This window comes from Scylla paramamosain, chromosome 4, assembly GCF_035594125.1.
Source record: "Scylla paramamosain isolate STU-SP2022 chromosome 4, ASM3559412v1, whole genome shotgun sequence".
In the NCBI taxonomy this organism is placed as follows: Eukaryota; Metazoa; Arthropoda; class Malacostraca; order Decapoda; family Portunidae; genus Scylla; species Scylla paramamosain.
The window spans coordinates 25294527-25311611 of record NC_087154.1 but is presented as its reverse complement, the minus strand read 5'-3'; the positions used below and the strand labels follow the sequence as shown (position 1 = coordinate 25311611).

Sequence of the window (17085 nt, the reverse complement as noted above, 5' to 3'; positions counted from 1 at the left end):
ATACTGAGCCCTCTGTTTCATCTGAGCTGGACGCTTTCCCTGCACTATGAAACAACAACTTGTTTTGTCATGTACGCTACTTTCATTGGTGGCGGGGGTGTATGATACTCACGTCTTAATAAACATTAATGCTTTCTCATGACATTCATGAGAATGGAAAGGCCACGTAGTATTTAGTAAATACGATTCTCTCTCTCTCTCTCTCTCTCTCTCTCTCTCTCTCTCTCTCTCTCTCTCTCTCTCTCTCTCTCTCTCTCTCTCTCTCTCTCTCTCTCTCTCTCTCCAATAATTATATCCATGATTTAAAGCTAGGACCTCTATTGCAGTCTGAGGTAGTCCCATGGAAGTGTCTGGAGGTTACTATGTTGTTTGAAATTCTCATTGGATATAAATCTGTAAGTTTTCTGAACAGTTTCATGACACCATAGACATAATGGACTTTCATGTAGTTGCCAGTGGTGTGAAAGTTACTGGCTTTGGTTCAGTAACATTAAAATGTCTCTATTGAGCATCAGGGGGGTTGTTGCTCATATATCTATCTGTGCTGTAAATTCCTGGGGCTGTATTCATGAAGCAGTCCTAGCAAGTCTTAGCTATGAAACGTGTCATAGCTAGGACAAAATGGTGCATTCTTCTCATAAACTGCACGCATTTGTCATAAATCCGTGTGGGATGTGGCTTATGACAGATGTTTCCCACAGCCAAGGTGGCTGCCCCACAACATATCCAGCTCAAGAATCATTTACTCAGATAGGATGTATTGATTGAACCTAGTGACGTGAAACTCATCAGACTGTGCAGGCATCCTCTTTGTTACTGATCTAGTATGGGAAACCTAACAGAGTGACACAGGAGAAATTCACTTACCCCCAAAATTAAGGTGACCATAACACTTGGATAACTTGTTGCTGGGAAAAGCTGCTGAGAAAATGCAGTTGTGCAGTAGTGATGGCCTTGGGGATCATCAAGAGAGCCTTCTTTGCCACCAAACTATTTAAACACTGTTTGTTTAAACTGAGGCGTTCCTATGGGATCACATTTACCATATTTCAAAGATTGAATTTCTATCTTACCCACTGTGACTCTTATCCCAACATATATATATAAAAACTAAAGAAATGTTTATAAAAGCTACAAATTAAGTAGTTAGTAGTAGTAACTTATGTTATATGACTTATGATAGATGTTCTAAGTTATGATACATATCTGCCACAGCTATGACACTTGTCATAACTTTATGAAGATTATGACCCATGTTCTCTGGACTTGCTTGCTGTAGTCACAGTTTGCCCTGTGTGTTTACCTGCTAAAGTTTTTTGAAGTGCTTGGCTGCTGTCCTTTAGAAACCTGTATTGCATTTGTGTATTGATTAATTGATTGAGAAGTTTAATGTTTTTTCATTTTACTTTCAGACTGAAGATGCAGTAAAAAAAGCAAGGTCCATGTTAGAGTACAGTGAAGAGTCTGTACAAGTGCCACGGGTTCTTGTAGGAAAAGTTATAGGCAAAAATGGCCGTGTAATACAAGAAATGGTAGACAAATCTGGTGTAGTAAGAGTGAAAATTGAGGGAGACAATGAGCCTGAGCCCACAACACCACGAGCTGAGGGTCAAGTTCCCTTTGTTTTTGTTGGCACTGTTGAAGCCATAGCCAATGCTTCCATTCTACTTGAATATCATTTAGCTCATCTTAAAGTAAGTATAATTGTTTACTGTCTTCTGTCTGTTGTTGTTAGAGTCTTAATTTTGTATAAAGTTTGAAAAATAAAGCAGCTAATTGAAGCTTGTGATAAGTAGAATGTATTCACTTGTTGAGCATCTGAAGGATATAAAAATAATTTTATCAAGTATTACTGATTTCCTACAGGAAGTGGAACAGCTGCGACAAGAAAAGCTTGAAATTGACCAAAAATTAAGAAATATGCACACAACTAATAGTGTAGGAAGTAATCAGGGCTATCCACCAAGGAGAAATGATCGGTGAGTATTATATACAGCACATTTACTACACTATTTTTTTATTTCTTCAGAATTTGTCTTAAAAAGACTACTCCACAATGACTGGAATAATATGTTTGCATAATTGAGACAGGTAATTGAGTTAGGTAAGCGACACACACAAGAAAATGAGAAAACTGTGATTGAAGTTGGGTGATCATTGCCACTCTTTGCCTCAAGTCAAAACCAAAGAGGAAATGAGAAAAAGAGAAAGCATTCACTCTATTAATATGGGTGATCAGTATGGTTTCACGGACTCCTTCACCTTGAATTAATATCACAGCATAAGATTGTTGGTGATGCTGCTACTTCTTGCACCCCTTACCTCTGTCAAACTATTAACCAGTGATAACCATGATATGGGATAAGAGAAAAAGAGAAAACCACCATATTAATGTAGGTGATCAATATTGTTTCATGGATGCTATTACCTTGAGTAAACCATCAGAGTGATGGTTGGGTGGTGATGCTACTGTTTTCCTCTTCCCTCCTTAAGCTGACAACCAATAATATCCATAAAATGTGAAAAAAAACTTGATTTCTTCTAGTTCACTTATTTATTTTAAGATTTCAAATAGTATTATTGCCTTTCATTATTTCATATAATTTATCTTATGTAAATAAGGGAAGAATGTGTATGCAGACATATTCTTTCCCAGATTATGCTGGTCTTTTGCTAAATTTTTCTTCCTCTTTCTCCTTCCTGGGCTTCTTGTGAATTTGAGAGGATTAGGCAAGGCCTTCATCATCGCTTAAAGCACTTTCTGCTATTGAAAAAAAAAAAAAAAAAAAAAAAAAAAAAAATATATATATATATATATATATATATATATATATATATATATATATATATATATATATATATATATATATATATATATATATATATATATATATATATATATCTCAGAAAGAAGAGGAGTAGAATCTGGTGTTGATAGAGTACTGAAAGGAGCCTTGCCTTATAAATTAGAGAAGGGAGTTCAGGCAAGGCCAGCTCTGCTCACTGATTGACTGGGCTAGTTGCATAACCTTGAGTTGCTGTGAGCTGATTGGTGTATCACCCCACTTGGTGCTTTGCCTCACTATTGCTGGGAGTCTGATCCCATTATCATTTCTGCACTTTCCTTAATAATTTGTATAAAAGAATTTTAATGCCATGAATTCTTGAAATTTTAGTTTGAAAACTTGCCTCACCGTCTGAATAGTTGGCCAATGCAAACCAAGTGATTTCTCAAAATTGACCCAATGTCATTTGCTGTCCTCCTCAGGGAGCACCTCAATAGTCACTAGAAGTCCATTTATCCTGATAGCTGGAATGTGAACTAAGGAATATTGAATTTTGCATATCCGTATTTTTACACATTGCTATTTGTTCAGGACAAGTGGGTAAATTAATGTTACTATAATGTCTTGGAGTGATGGTAGAGCCATGTTAATAACAGGAAATAAAATAATATGTATTGGATATGATGATTATAAGATGGCAGGCAACTCTGTAGTAAATACTTGATTATATGAGATTCTAAATCCAAATCTTGAACTTTGTGGAGATAGTTTGCTCTTTTGCAGTCAGGCTCCTTTTCATGTAGCAGGAAATAGGTTCAGGATACAAGTCAAGGAGTTTTGACTCACCAGCTTTTTAGGAATGGAAGGCTAGCAGTCCTTTTGTTAGTGTGTAACTGTACGATGTGTGCCTGTGTGTATAGTGTTCCCTCGTGTATTCACGGTTCAGTATTTGCAGTTTCGCAAGTTTACAGATATTTTTCCTAATCTAACCTACTTAACCAATGAGGAGTTTTCAGGATTGACATGTCACCACTGGCTCAGTCATTCTGCCCAAAGAGCTTGGATTATTCTTTCAATTATCACAGATTATATTAAATCCTAGATATAAGAAACACATATTGGGGGAGGGTGGGTCACTAAAGACGAAAATTCACTATATCCAGAAAGAGAGAGAGAGAGAGAGAGAGAGAGAGAGAGAGAGAGAGAGAGAGAGAGAGAGAGAGAGAGAGAGAGAGAGAGGGAGGAGGTAGGCAGCACTTGAAAAGGGTTGTTATACCCAAAATTCAGTAAATAGAGATTTGTTATATTGAGGGTTTACTGTACATATTAGTTTAGTCTTTCATTTTACAGTGTACTGTTTATGTACTATATATATATAATAATTGTTTCTTATTGTGTTAAAGTGAAATTTAAATGCATTTAATAAGTGTGAGATGTATATTTTATGGTTTAAACTATAAATATCGGTATTTCTGAGCTTTGTAGGGATGGTTTCCCTTATTCATGGATTTTTGCTGTTTTCGGAAGGCTTGGTAATGTAACCCCCATGAACAGCAGGGAACACTGTATGTATAGGTGCATGTGTACGTACATACATGCTTTCTCCAAGAGATAAGAAATTATCAGTGATACAAACTGAGGTATAAAGTGACTTATTAAAATGTGTATTGGGAGACTGCCACATTAGTTAAGATCTTGGAGGAATAGATACAGCTTTTGTGCCAGCAGTAGGCTTTGATACAATTGATTTGGTGCCATACATATTTAAGTACATTTGATAATTTTGCTTAACTTAGTGGTTAGTGATAAACAAAGATCCACTGCCAGTAACTTATGTTGTATCATAGAAATCATTTACACATCTTCAGTGAAAGTTTTGAGAAAGATTGTTTGTCAGTCATAATACTACCTTGGAGAGGAGAGAAAAAAAAAAAAAAAAAAAAGTTACCTGTGATCAAAGATGATGTGATAGTGGAAGCATCTGAACAGGTGATATGAGTCAATCTTCTTAAAAGACCTTAACATTCATTCTGGGGCGCTCATGTTGAAGCGTGGTCTCTATGGTGCTGGGCTGGCTGGACCTGCATCCTGTAGGTGAGTTACCAGTCATGCATTTTCTTTGTTGTGTTACCACTTTGAGCGAGTGAGGATTCTCTCTCTCTCTCTCTCTCTCTCTCTCTCTCTCTCTCTCTCTCTCTCTCTCTCTCTCTCTCTCTCTCTCTCTCTCTCTCTCTCTCTCTCTCTCTCTCTCTCTCTCTCTCTCTCTCTCTCTCTCTCTCTCTCGATGATCTCTTGTCTGGAGAGAGAGAGAGAGAGAGAGAGAGAGAGAGAGAGAGAGAGAGAGAGAGAGAGAGAGAGGATCCTTGCTTGCCCAATGTGGTAACTGCAAGAAAATGCATAACTGGCAACTTACCTGCAGGATGTGGGCCCATCCAGCCTGGCCCCACATGGACCACACATTGACATGACTGCCCATTCTAGCAACTAATGATTGATGGTGGGATTTTAGACCCTTTCATCAATAAGTAGGGATGAAATGGTTTGTAGTTGAAGAATACATGTTGTGAACCAAACACTTACATAGTAAATAGTGATAAAAACTCCAAAGTTAGGATTGGGTTAAGAAATAGACCTAAAGTGTAATCTAGTTCAAGCACTGAAAAATAACATAACCATGGAAAAATTGTAGTGGTTTTACCATGGAAGATAGGAGATAAGGTCTTTGAAAATGTTAATCAGAATGAAAAGTGGAAATTGTGAAGGACTTGTGCAAAAGGCAATAGAATAATATGCTTGACAGATTTTTTTTGGAATCTTAAGGAATATTAGTAGGTTTAATATATGTAGGAATGCAAGCAGAAATACAGTAAAATGCCTCTTATCCAGCATCAACGGGACCGCCAACATGCCGGATACTTGAATAGAAGTGAAATTATGTCCACAATCACCACCCTACACTCATGGATCTTACCATAACAAAGATCAGCTGATCTTAATCAGCAGCTGATCTGATCAGCTGCTTAAGTGTAAGCACAACACGCTTCCTCTTTTTTACAACTTTAGGCATGATGAAGGCGTCAGGCGATAAACAGTGCACACGCGGGACTGAGTCACTGAGCAAACACAGTGCAGTGGGCCGCAGGTGGCACAAAGCAGTGCGCTCTGGTGGCGAGGGGACAAAGTATGCCTCGTGCGGGAATTTTAATCGATTTTATGAGTACACATTGATTTTTATTGATTTTAAGGCTTGGGGGAAAAATGTGCTGGATACTTGAAGCTGCTGGATACTCGAATGCCGGATGAGAGGGATTTTACTGTATATCTTAGGGAAGGGTGACAATGAATAACACTGAGAAACTTGAAGACACAGTGCACATCACTATGTACATTCATGTATGACTAAGTCACACATCTTGATAATAATGCGTTTTTTTCTCACAATAATAAAATAGCTTGGGACTGTATCTTTAAAGTTTAACTTCATATAAATAAAGGTATACTTCTGAACAGAGTAGTAGATCCTTTTAACTTATTCTGTTCAGAACTGCTTTTGTTTCAAGTTGAACCTTATAGTGTAAAGTCTGTTAACTGGTAAAATATAAAGCAGATAGTCTTTGTGTGACCTGTTTGTTACTTCACTTCTCAGATGTATTTGTACACCTAGTTCTTGTTACATGTGGGGCTTAGGTTCTGCAAAACACTCACATAGTGAGAATCAGCATAGTGTGAACCTATCTTTACATTAATTATAAGGGGTTATGTTCCACAACCCAGTTTTAACCACGTCCCCCTCCACAGTGTTAATCTTGACATTTTTTTTTTTTTTTGCATAATAATGCACTAAAGCAACATGAGAACAGCAGTAATGCTACATTACAATAGTATAATATGGAATGATAGGACACTAGCACTAAATGGTTTAGTAAAAGGCATCAACACCTTCCTCACATCATAATTTTTCAAAGCCTTAAATATGATAGTTGCATTTCTGACATGACTCTTCTTATTGTAGTCAGGTTGCTGCTAACATTGTGGATCGGTTCCTCTAATGGCCCATGTTGGACACAATTCATGTTAGTTATAATGAAAGTAATGGCAAAAAAATTACTGTGGTTCTGACCTGGCTGAGACTGACTCCTCAAAAAAAATTAAAATTAAATATTTCCAGACTACCTACAACACTAAAAATATTTTTATGCATATAACTGAAGGCAAGAAATAATAGTACATAGAATATCTAAAGGTTAATGAATAATTGAAAAATCACATCAAGCCATTATTTTACACAGTTGATGAACACTCACTGTTGATACCAACTCATGACAGTTGTGCATATTTTATATACTTGATTAATTTACTTTTTATTAACTTTTGACATTTGTGAACACTATTTTATGGCTTATACTAACTCTGGATTACTGGTATAGTATATAAACAATCAGTAAAAAAAACTATGCTTAGCCATTGTTTACACACACCACAGATGAATACTCACCCTAGGTAGCACCTCATCTTCACCCAGTTGGTGTTCACAGTCTCACTTGTTATTTAGGTGCAAAGCTGTAGCCTTCATCACTAAATGAAAATTATAAACATTGATTCTCTAATGGTGTTAGCAGGGTGTCCTCTTTGCTGCAGTTCATGAGAGAATGCACAGTTGCAAGGCAAATAAGCACAGGTCAGTCTAAATTTGCATCATTGTGGGTGGTAGAGGTGGTGGGGCTGTGGCATACTCAGTACTATCACTGCATGTTATGGGGGTGGCAGTGGCGGTGGTAATCCACACCCTTCCCTGGCATTGGAACCCCCGCAGTTGACATGATTTGCCTTAGAATATTGCATGTCAGCAGTGAACTGACTGTAATTTCATGATCAATTTACATAATCAGCATCATCTCCATCTCCTCTATTATCATGTTAACCTTGGAGGCAACCTTCCAAGACAGATTAAAGGAATGAATCACAGCAGCATGATTTTATTTATTTATTTATTTATTTGTGTATTTTTTTATTATTTATTTATTTATTTTTATTTTTTTATAATGCTATGGATTGTCAACTGTAGGAATGGCTTATGGCATTACAATATCCCTCACCAACTTAGTTTGCAATATTAGAGTAGTTCTCTTATGCCTAATAATAGGTTCAGCACTTTCATCATGCCCAGGATGCTTAGAAGCTATAGTTGTAAGAAATATAAGGCAGAATCACAATGCAGGCTCAAATATTTTGGCAACAAGCTGTTCACCAATCCATATCACAAACACCTACTTTCACCCAAGGCCCCAAAACCCTGTCAAGTATTCTATATAAAGGTGAATTTTTCTTGCATAGTGAGAATACCTGGCACATTTAGCAGTGTCTCACATAAATGTGAATCTGCATAATCAGAGTTTACATATCACAAGAACTTAGTGTGTCATTTTACCAAGTCAAGTTGAACTTGTGTCGGCATGTCTAACTAGAGTCACTCATAAAGCAGTACAATACGTAAAGGTTATCAAGCAATCAGTATCACGAAAGCTTAATGAAGAATTAATACTACAAAACAAATTATTATGTCTTTTTCTTTCCAATTTGAGGTAAATTTTATCTTCTGGTATATGATTTAATGCCTATTGAAATATACGAAGATACTCCTCTACTGTCTCCACAGAAGCAATATTTTTGAGGGATTGAACAGTACTAAGATTGCACTGCCCCAATCAGAAATTTTAGCGATACTCTACAAGTCTACAGTTTCTATAAATTTTTTTTTTTATTTGAGGCATTGAACAGTGTTAAGATTGCTCTGCCCCAATCATAGATTTTAGAGAGATCAGAGGTCAGGCACTCTGTGGCTTCTGTGCATGAGCTGCTGATAGACTTACAAGAGGAACAGTAAAGCAATAGGATGGTAATTCAAGGGATTAGACTGATCATCTTTTTTTAGGAACAGGCTGAATGTAGGCAAACTTGCAGCAAGAAGGAAAGGTAGATATTGATAGAGTTGGCAAGGTGCAAGCACAGAGGCCCAGTTTCAGTAAACAGTAGGAGGGACCCCATCAAGTCCATCACTGCAAAGGATTTCAGTGGGTAGCATGAAGTAGTTAGAGAGTGGAGGAGAGGGAGGAATAAGCCCAGACTCATCTAAGATAGAGTTTTAGGAAAGGTTTGAACGAAGAGTTAGCTTTAGAGATAGATGAGATGGCAATGATGCCATTAGGTTGAAATAAGGAGGGGAAGATGGAGAAGTAAAATTATTGATGTTTTTAGCCAGTGCCAGAAGTCATGAGGGGTGTTAGGTTTTGAAAGATTTTGATCTTTTTCTGTTGGTGAATAAGTTTTTGGGTAGTTTGATTTCATGATTCTGGGCAGAAATATAAAGTGCATGAGATTCAGGTGATGGAATGCTTAAGTACCTTTTGTGAGCCATCTCTCCATCATGTATAGCATGAGAACAGGCTGGGTTGAACCAAGGTTTGGAAGGCTTAGGTTGAGAGAAAGAATCAGGAATGTATGCTTCCATGCCAGACACTATCACCTCTTTCATGTGCTCAGCACACAGAGTTGGGTCTCTGACACGGAAGCAGTAGTCATTCAAAGGGAAATCAGAATAATACGTCCTCAGGTTCCCCCAATTATTAGAGGCAAAATGGTAGTGGCACCTTCACTTTAGAGGATCCTGAGGAGGGATCGGAGTGATAGGACAAAATACAGATATGAAGTTGTGATCAGAGGAGCTCAATGAAGAAGATAAGTTGTGACAGCAAAAGCAGAAGGATTATAGGTTAGGAAGAGGCCAAGAATATTGGGGATATCTCCAAGATGGTCAGGGATACGAGTAGGGTGTTGATCTAATTTCTCTAGGTCGTGGAGGATAGCAAAGTTAAAGGCTAGTTCACCAGGTTGGTCAGTGAAGGGAGCAGAAAGCCAAAACTGGTGATGAACATTGAAATTTTCTAAGAATGAAGATCTCCGCCAAAGGGAGGAGGGTCAGGATGTGCTCCCCTTTGGAAGTTGAATAGTCAAAGAATTTTTTATTGTCAGAGGAGTTTGTTGAGAAGTACAGCACAAATAAATTTAGTTTGAGAGTGACTCTGAAATTGAAGATGGTAGAAAATTTGGTAGACTCAAGAGCATGGGTACAAGAATAAGTTAGGTTATCGTGTACTTTAGATGCAACATCCAGCTTTGGATTAAAAATGATGATGAAGAGGCTACTATCAGTTGCTTAAGACACCTGCATTTCAGTGAGGATAATATGAAGTTTAGTAGAGTAGAGGTGGTGTTCTGCTGTTCTTAAAATTAGATGTAAGGCCATGGATGTTGCAAAAGTTAATGAAGAAGAGTTAAGGGGGGTGTCAAGACATTTAGGGTTGATAGCAAAAGAAGAGAAGTCCGACCTGGGGACATTAGTGGTCACCACCCAGATGCGGACTTCGAGGCTGGTGTAGGAGTTGCCATTATAAATTTTTTTATTTTGAGTGAAGGTTGTACATGTATTATATTTAGGTTCATGTAGAGTTGTGTGAAAGAAGAAAGTTATCTTTAGAGGGCAGGCTATGACTGCCCCCCTTGTGTTGTGAGACAAATGGAAATGTTCAATGAGGTCACAGGTGGGTCATTGGAAAGTTCACAGCATACCCTGATTAGCTATCAGTTTAGAACAATAACAGTAATAAAAAAGAGATGACTGTCAGTCCTCATTGGCTACTGTGAATCCAACCTAACTTGGTTCTCAGGGTATTGGCTGTTACTGTCCTGCACTTCTGTCACATTCACAGTCAACAGGCATACGATGACTTGCCTCTCTCGCCCATATTGTAATCCTTTGTCTTAATTATTCCAAAATTATAATTTTGTATACGACTATGTTTTTTTTTTTTTAATGGCTTTCAATTTGATGATGGAACAATGACGCTGTATATCTTCTGGTACAGTTGACAATGCCTATGGGCCAAGTGGCACTGCCACTCCAGTGTCCTTGACACGTGAATCCCCCAGTCTGTGCCCTGCTGACCATGATAGGTCAGGTCACTGAGGTTGAGATGGCAGTAGCACTGACAGGTACAGCCAACACCCTGTGTGCCAAGTTAGCCTGGATCCACTATAGAAAAAGAACAAATTTGCCAATCATTGCTACCAATTTGGAACAACAACATAAATAGAGATGATGGCTATTAACCTTCATCAGGATGAAAAAAAAAAAAAACAGACTAACCTTTTGATAATGGCCTCTGCAAACCAAGTCCTGTGGTGTTGCCAGACACCACAGGGCTTGTAAAGCTGTAGTGCACCCTGATCTTTAGTTTTCCTTACCATGTTTTAGTCAGTCAATTTCGTACTGAGTGTTAAAGCATTGCTTCTTTGGGGATTCAGCTTTCTGCTGCCCTCCCAAATCGATCTGTCCTGCACCTAGGCCTTAGGGTGATCTGAGAATACCATAATTCCCCCCCCCTCTCTCTCTCTCTCTCTCTCTCTCTCTCTCTCTCTCTCTCTCTCTCTCTCTCTCTCTCTCTCTCTCTCTCTCTCTCTCTCTCTCTCTCTCTCTCTCTCTCTCCAAACTTCATCATAGTTGCTCTTCAGTTCTTTTTAAGAAATACTTAGGGTAAATAAGCTTTTTCCCAGCTGTGAATCACACAAGGATGAGTTGTAGCTTCTGTTGTGGGTGGTGGCTAGAGGAAGTGACCTCAATCACCAGCACCTATGATCAGTCAACAGATGACCATAGCAACATTGGAAAGCAGCAATGTCACATGTTGTGATGCACATAATTGAATCATTGCTTTTATCATTAGAAAAAAAATTAAATCTTTATTATGTTTCTATCCTTATTAATGAAGTGGATGCATTGAGATTGATTTTAAAGCAATAAATTGTTAATTTATCAGAGAGAAAACAGTACTGTGGGAGATATGGCAGGGGAATCCTCACAGTGACCATGTGTAAACACGTAGTGTAAAATAATTTAACTGCAGATAATAACTTCAGTAACACTGGAAAACAGTTCAGTGTAATAAGTGCACAAAGGGAGGCCTTTGAGGACATGCATTATCAAAAAAGAGAATGGAGGTAATGACTTCCAAGTTCTATGCAATCCATTTGGCACTTTTAGCTTGTCAGCTGCTCTGCTCATAGGCCTGCCTGTATTTTTATTTATTTATTTTATTAGATGTGCTTCTAAAATTGACAAATCTGTTAACTAAATGCTGCTAAAATATACCATAACATTCACAATTTTTTAATCATAACAACACAATAAAAACTACATGGTCTAACTGCTTTATCCTTGAGTGATCTAGGGAAACATCTATTCATGTCACACTAAAATAGTCATGCACAGTGCAGCATGAAAGGAATATAATGAGCAAGATGTATAAACTGGTGCAGCACAAGGTCATAAATAAACTGCAGTGAAATGAACAGGGGAAAAAAAAAGTGACGTAGGTGAGATAGGTGTGTAATAAATGAATGACATACTTGATTCTCTCTCTCTCTCTCTCTCTCTCTCTCTCTCTCTCTCTCTCTCTCTCTCTCTCTCTCTCTCTCTCTCTCTCTCTCTCTCTCTCTCTCTCTCTCTCTCTCTCTCTCTCTCTCTCTCTCTCTCTCTCTCTCTCTCTCTCTCTCTCTCTCCCCCCTATGTTGAGATAGGCCTGCATGTCTTCATTTACTCCTAATTGGCTAATTGCTTGTTTATGTATACATAAAGAATTATTAACACCCAAGATAATGAGTGAGCAATGTGCCTAATGACTGGTAAATGCTGCCTTGAGTGTTTCAGTAGCTAATTTTTTTTGCTTATTCTGCTGTATGCAAATATAAGCCTGCATATTTTCAGGCACTCTAATTTCAAGCCTATTAATAGCACAGTGTCATTGTGCATAGAAGGTAGAAGTATCAGTGGCACCACACATCTCACTTCCTTTTCTCTCTCCTCTCCTCACCTTTTCCATCTACCAGCAACTCTATATATAAATTTAAAAAAATATAAAAGCCAGTCTGATGGCCTTGCTTGTAAAGTAAAAGTAAATCTTGAAAATTATCTGCATATAATGTACAGTCAGGTTACCACTGACTCAATATTCAGATGTGAATTACATCTAACAAGTTGGGGGAAGTGCCTAACATGGGGATGGACTGCAACAAGCCACAGTGAAGTCCATAATGTTGGGCTGGGTAACACTAACGCTGTATGCCACCACTGCCCCCCACAGTGATAGTACTAAGCATGCCATTACTGCCACCTCTACCTCTCACAGTGATAGTACTGGGTGTGCTGTCTCTGTCACTCCCACCAGTGATAGTACTGAGTGTGCTGCTGCCACCTCCCATGCCACATGCAGTGATAATACTGAATGTGCCATTGCCAACTCTGCCACATGCAATGATAGTGGCAGGAACATCCTCTCATCTGTCATCTTATTGTGGAGGACATCTTGTTTTATGAGCTCCACCTGTAGTCCCTTGTCACCACACTGATAGGGCTTGAACATTTGCCCAAATGATTCATATTAAGGATGGCATAGGTCAGACAAAAAAATATGGTCAAGGAAGTGGTGGTGTGACTGCAGGTTTACTCAGGAGAATGGTGTTGTGAGACTCAGGGTAAACAAAGCTCAAATCTGGTGGCAGACAACCATTACCATTTATATTATGTACATGATTATACTATTGTATTTGTTATTCGATCAGTCAGTACATGTATTATTTTACATTACATGATATATATTGTAACCCTTATGTGTATAAAATGGTTTAATTATGAAGTGTCCCATATACATGTGTCTGCCAAGGATACCAATCTAGTTTTCAAGCATCCTCAACGAAGCAAAGGGGAATGGGTTCATCTTTGGCACCAAGCAGATGGGGATCCCCATCAAAGGGAAGGGAGAAGGGAAGGGGAAGATGACAGGATTGATTTATATTATGGTCATAAGTTTTGGAGTAATTATCATTTTCATTATACATTAATGATCTAGATACATTGAAGAATTTAAATGAATTTCTTGGGACACTGAACCACAAGATAATGACACATTATTTCCTGTAAATTTTCTCATCTATCTTCTTATTACTAGACTTTTCAACTTTTTGTTTTGGAGGCTCACGATTAAGAGAAAGAGCATTGTCCTATCTGATGTGCAAATTACCCAGCTGATATAAGATTCCTTTCCAAGAATGAGTTCTGTTATTCTGCTTAAAGACACTAACATGTATCACAGTGGGTTTTTTTAATCCCTTCTTTTAACTTTAATCCTAGTCCTTACTGTCATTTCATGATTGCTCAGTGGAACTTTTGATATACAGTGGAACCTCGGTTCTTGAACAATTCATTCCAGAATGCCTTTCGAAATCCAAAATGTTCGAAAACTGAAACTATTTTCCCTAAAGGAATCAATGCAAAATGAATTAATCTGTACCCAGATACCAGTCTAGACTGTCTTAGCAGCTTATGACAGATGCTCCCACAGCCAAGATGGCTGCTTCACAACATTTCCAGCTCATAAATTATTTATCCAGAAAGGATGTAATGAATGAACGTGGTGACACAGAACTCATTAGAAGATACTTTTTAGACCCATCTTACAGAGGGACACAGAGAGGAGCAACCCACTTACCGCCAAAATTAAGGTGATTGTAACACTTAGCTTGCTGCTGGGAAAAGCTACTGGAAAAATGTAGTTGTGCAGTAGTGATGGCATTGGGGATCATTGAGAGAGCCACAGAAGGCTCAGGATTACTCATGAGCACTGAAAACTCTTTATTTACTTTGAGCTTTTCAACGGGATCACATTTACCCTTATTTCAAAGATTGAATTACTTTCTTACACTCTTTGTCTCTCCTCCAAATATATAAAAACAAAGATATTTATGGAAACTATAAATTAGTAATAAACGGCAGCTTTTGCTTTGTTTTTTAATATTTGAGATCAAGTAACTTTGCTCTAGAACTGAATTGTGGTATCACAACTGAAGCAATAATGAGTTCAAAATTTTGTTCGAAAACCTTATTATTAAAAAAGGGAGGCATTCGGTAACCAAGGTTCCACTGTATTTTGTTCAGTGGTGTAGGGAGGAGAAAACAAAGCCTGCCCCTTCCATATTCCTATATATATTCAAGAATAGATAGGATATCATTTGGTTAATCCAGTGTGTAATACTTGATATACCAATTGTTTGAACTTTTAAGAATATAAAATTCTTACTGGAAATTATTTTAAATATTTTCAGGTTGCCAGTAATGCAGGAGTTTGGTTCTGCTAATGACCCACATTAGATACAATTTGCATTAGTTATAATAAAATTAATGATAAAGAATTGCTGTGGTTCTGACCTGGCAGAGAGAGACACCCCAAAATTAAAATACTTCCAAACTTCCTACAATACTTAAAATTGTTATGCTTATAACTGAAGGTAACAGATACCTAGAGATTCATAAAACCTCAAAAGATTGATGAATAAAAAATCAGTACAGCAGTGTAACACTGCAGGTGACAGCAGCAGCATGACCAGTGAAATCACTGGTGTGGCAAGTGGCAGTGGCATGTTCAGTATTTTCACTGCGTGTAGCAGGGGTGGTGGCGGTGGCAATGGTGCACTCAGTGCTATTACTGGATTTGGCAGGGATGGCAATGGTGGCAATGGCACTCACCATTATTACTGAGTGTGGAAGGGGTGGCAGTGATAGCAATGGCACTTAGCATTATCACTGTGTGTGGCAGGAGTGGCAGTGGTGGCAACGGCACTCAGCGTTATCATTGTGTGTGGCAGGGGTGGCAGTAGTGGCAACGGCACTCAGCATTATCACTGTGTGTGGCAGGGGTGGCAGTGGTGACAGCAGCAATCAACATTATCACTGGGTGGCAGGGGTGGCATTGGTGGCAACTGCACTCAGCGTTATCACTGTGTGGCAGGGGTGGCATTGATGGCAACGGCACTCAGCGATATCACTGTGCGTGTGGCAGGGGTGGCAGTGGTGGCAACGGCACTCAGCGTTATCACTGTGTGTGGCAGGGGTGGCAGTGGTGACAGCAGCAATCAACGTTATCACTGGGTGGCAGGGGTGGCAGTGGTGGCAACTGCTCTCAGCGTTATCACTGTGTGGCAGGGATGGCATTGGTGGCAACGGCACTCTGCGATATCACTGTGCGTGTGGCAGGGGTGGCAGTGGTGGCAATGGCACTCAGCGTTATCACTGTGTGTGGCAGGGGTGGCAGTGGTGGCAACGGCACTCGGCATTATCGCTGTGTGTGGCAGGGGTTGCAGTGGCACTCAAATGTTATCACTGTGTGGCAGGAAAAGCAGTGGTGGCAGTGGCACTCAGTGCTATCACTGCATGTGGCAGGGGCTGGCAATGGCATGCTCACTGCTATCACTGCATGTGGTAGTGGTGGCAGTGGTGGTAATGGCACACTCAATGCTATCACTGTGTGTGGCAGAAGTGATGGCAGTGGCAGCAGCATGTTCATTACACACACACACACACACACACACACACACACACAGTAAAACCTTAGTAAAATATATTTTGTTGTAAATATCAATCATAAGCACTGTAAGCATAATGTGAAGACCTCACATTTGATGAACATTACATTAGGTTAGTAATTATAAAAGTCATTCTCTCTCTCTCTCTCTCTCCTCTCTCTCTCTCTCCTCTCTCTCTCTCTCTCTCTCTCTCTCTCTCTCTCTCTCTCTCTCTCTCTCTCTCTCTCTCTCTCTCTCTCTCTCTCTCTCTCTCTCTCTCTCTCTCTCTCTCTCTCTCTCTCTCTCTGCCTATATAACAAAGCCAGTTTTTTGTACTATTTATTTACTTATTCACCACTGCTTAGGTAAATGCTTGACTACAAAATATAAATGAAGTAGGTATATATAGTGGAGTTATCATGTAATATCTGCAGGGGTTTAGTAACCAAGATATGCATAGGTTTTGAAACCTATGCATATCTTGAAACACATTCAGCTTTCCCAGGGCAACAGAGCTTAATTGTGGCATTCACAATGGTCTAGAAAAAAATGGCCAGATTCACCAGCTGACTTCATTTTACACAAACAACTTGGTATGCTGGAAAGAAATCTTTGTCATTTGTGTGTTATCAAACCAACTAACAAAATATAAGGAACATTTTTAGCCACAATCATCAAGTAAAGAGCATAAATATGGTAAAATGAGGTAAATACTCTGGTCTGAGATATATTGATACTGTGAGGCAAATATTATTTTTCCTTTCTTTATGAGTTTGAATTATCCATTTAAGTTATACAATAAACATAAAACTTTATAAATCCTGGCATATATGAAAGAAACAGTTTTGTT

The 17085-nt window shown here is 38.7% G+C and overlaps 1 protein-coding gene across 6 annotated transcripts in view; it reads left to right on the top strand.

Moving 5' to 3' along the window:
- LOC135099911 (fragile X messenger ribonucleoprotein 1 homolog) overlaps window positions 1–17085 on the top strand; it is a 71956-nt gene that overhangs the window by 19597 nt on the left and 35274 nt on the right. For 5 of the 6 annotated variants that reach the window (XR_010268436.1, XM_064002602.1, XM_064002604.1 and 2 more), the window contains exons 7-8: window positions 1413–1694; window positions 1867–1981. Coding sequence is in view for 5 of the 6 variants with exons in the window: in XM_064002602.1 (XP_063858672.1) it covers window positions 1413–1694; window positions 1867–1981 (397 nt within the window). In the remaining variant the exon portion in view is untranslated. The remainder of the gene's footprint in view (window positions 1–1412; window positions 1695–1866; window positions 1982–17085) is intronic. The other variant, XM_064002603.1, reaches the window with a different exon arrangement.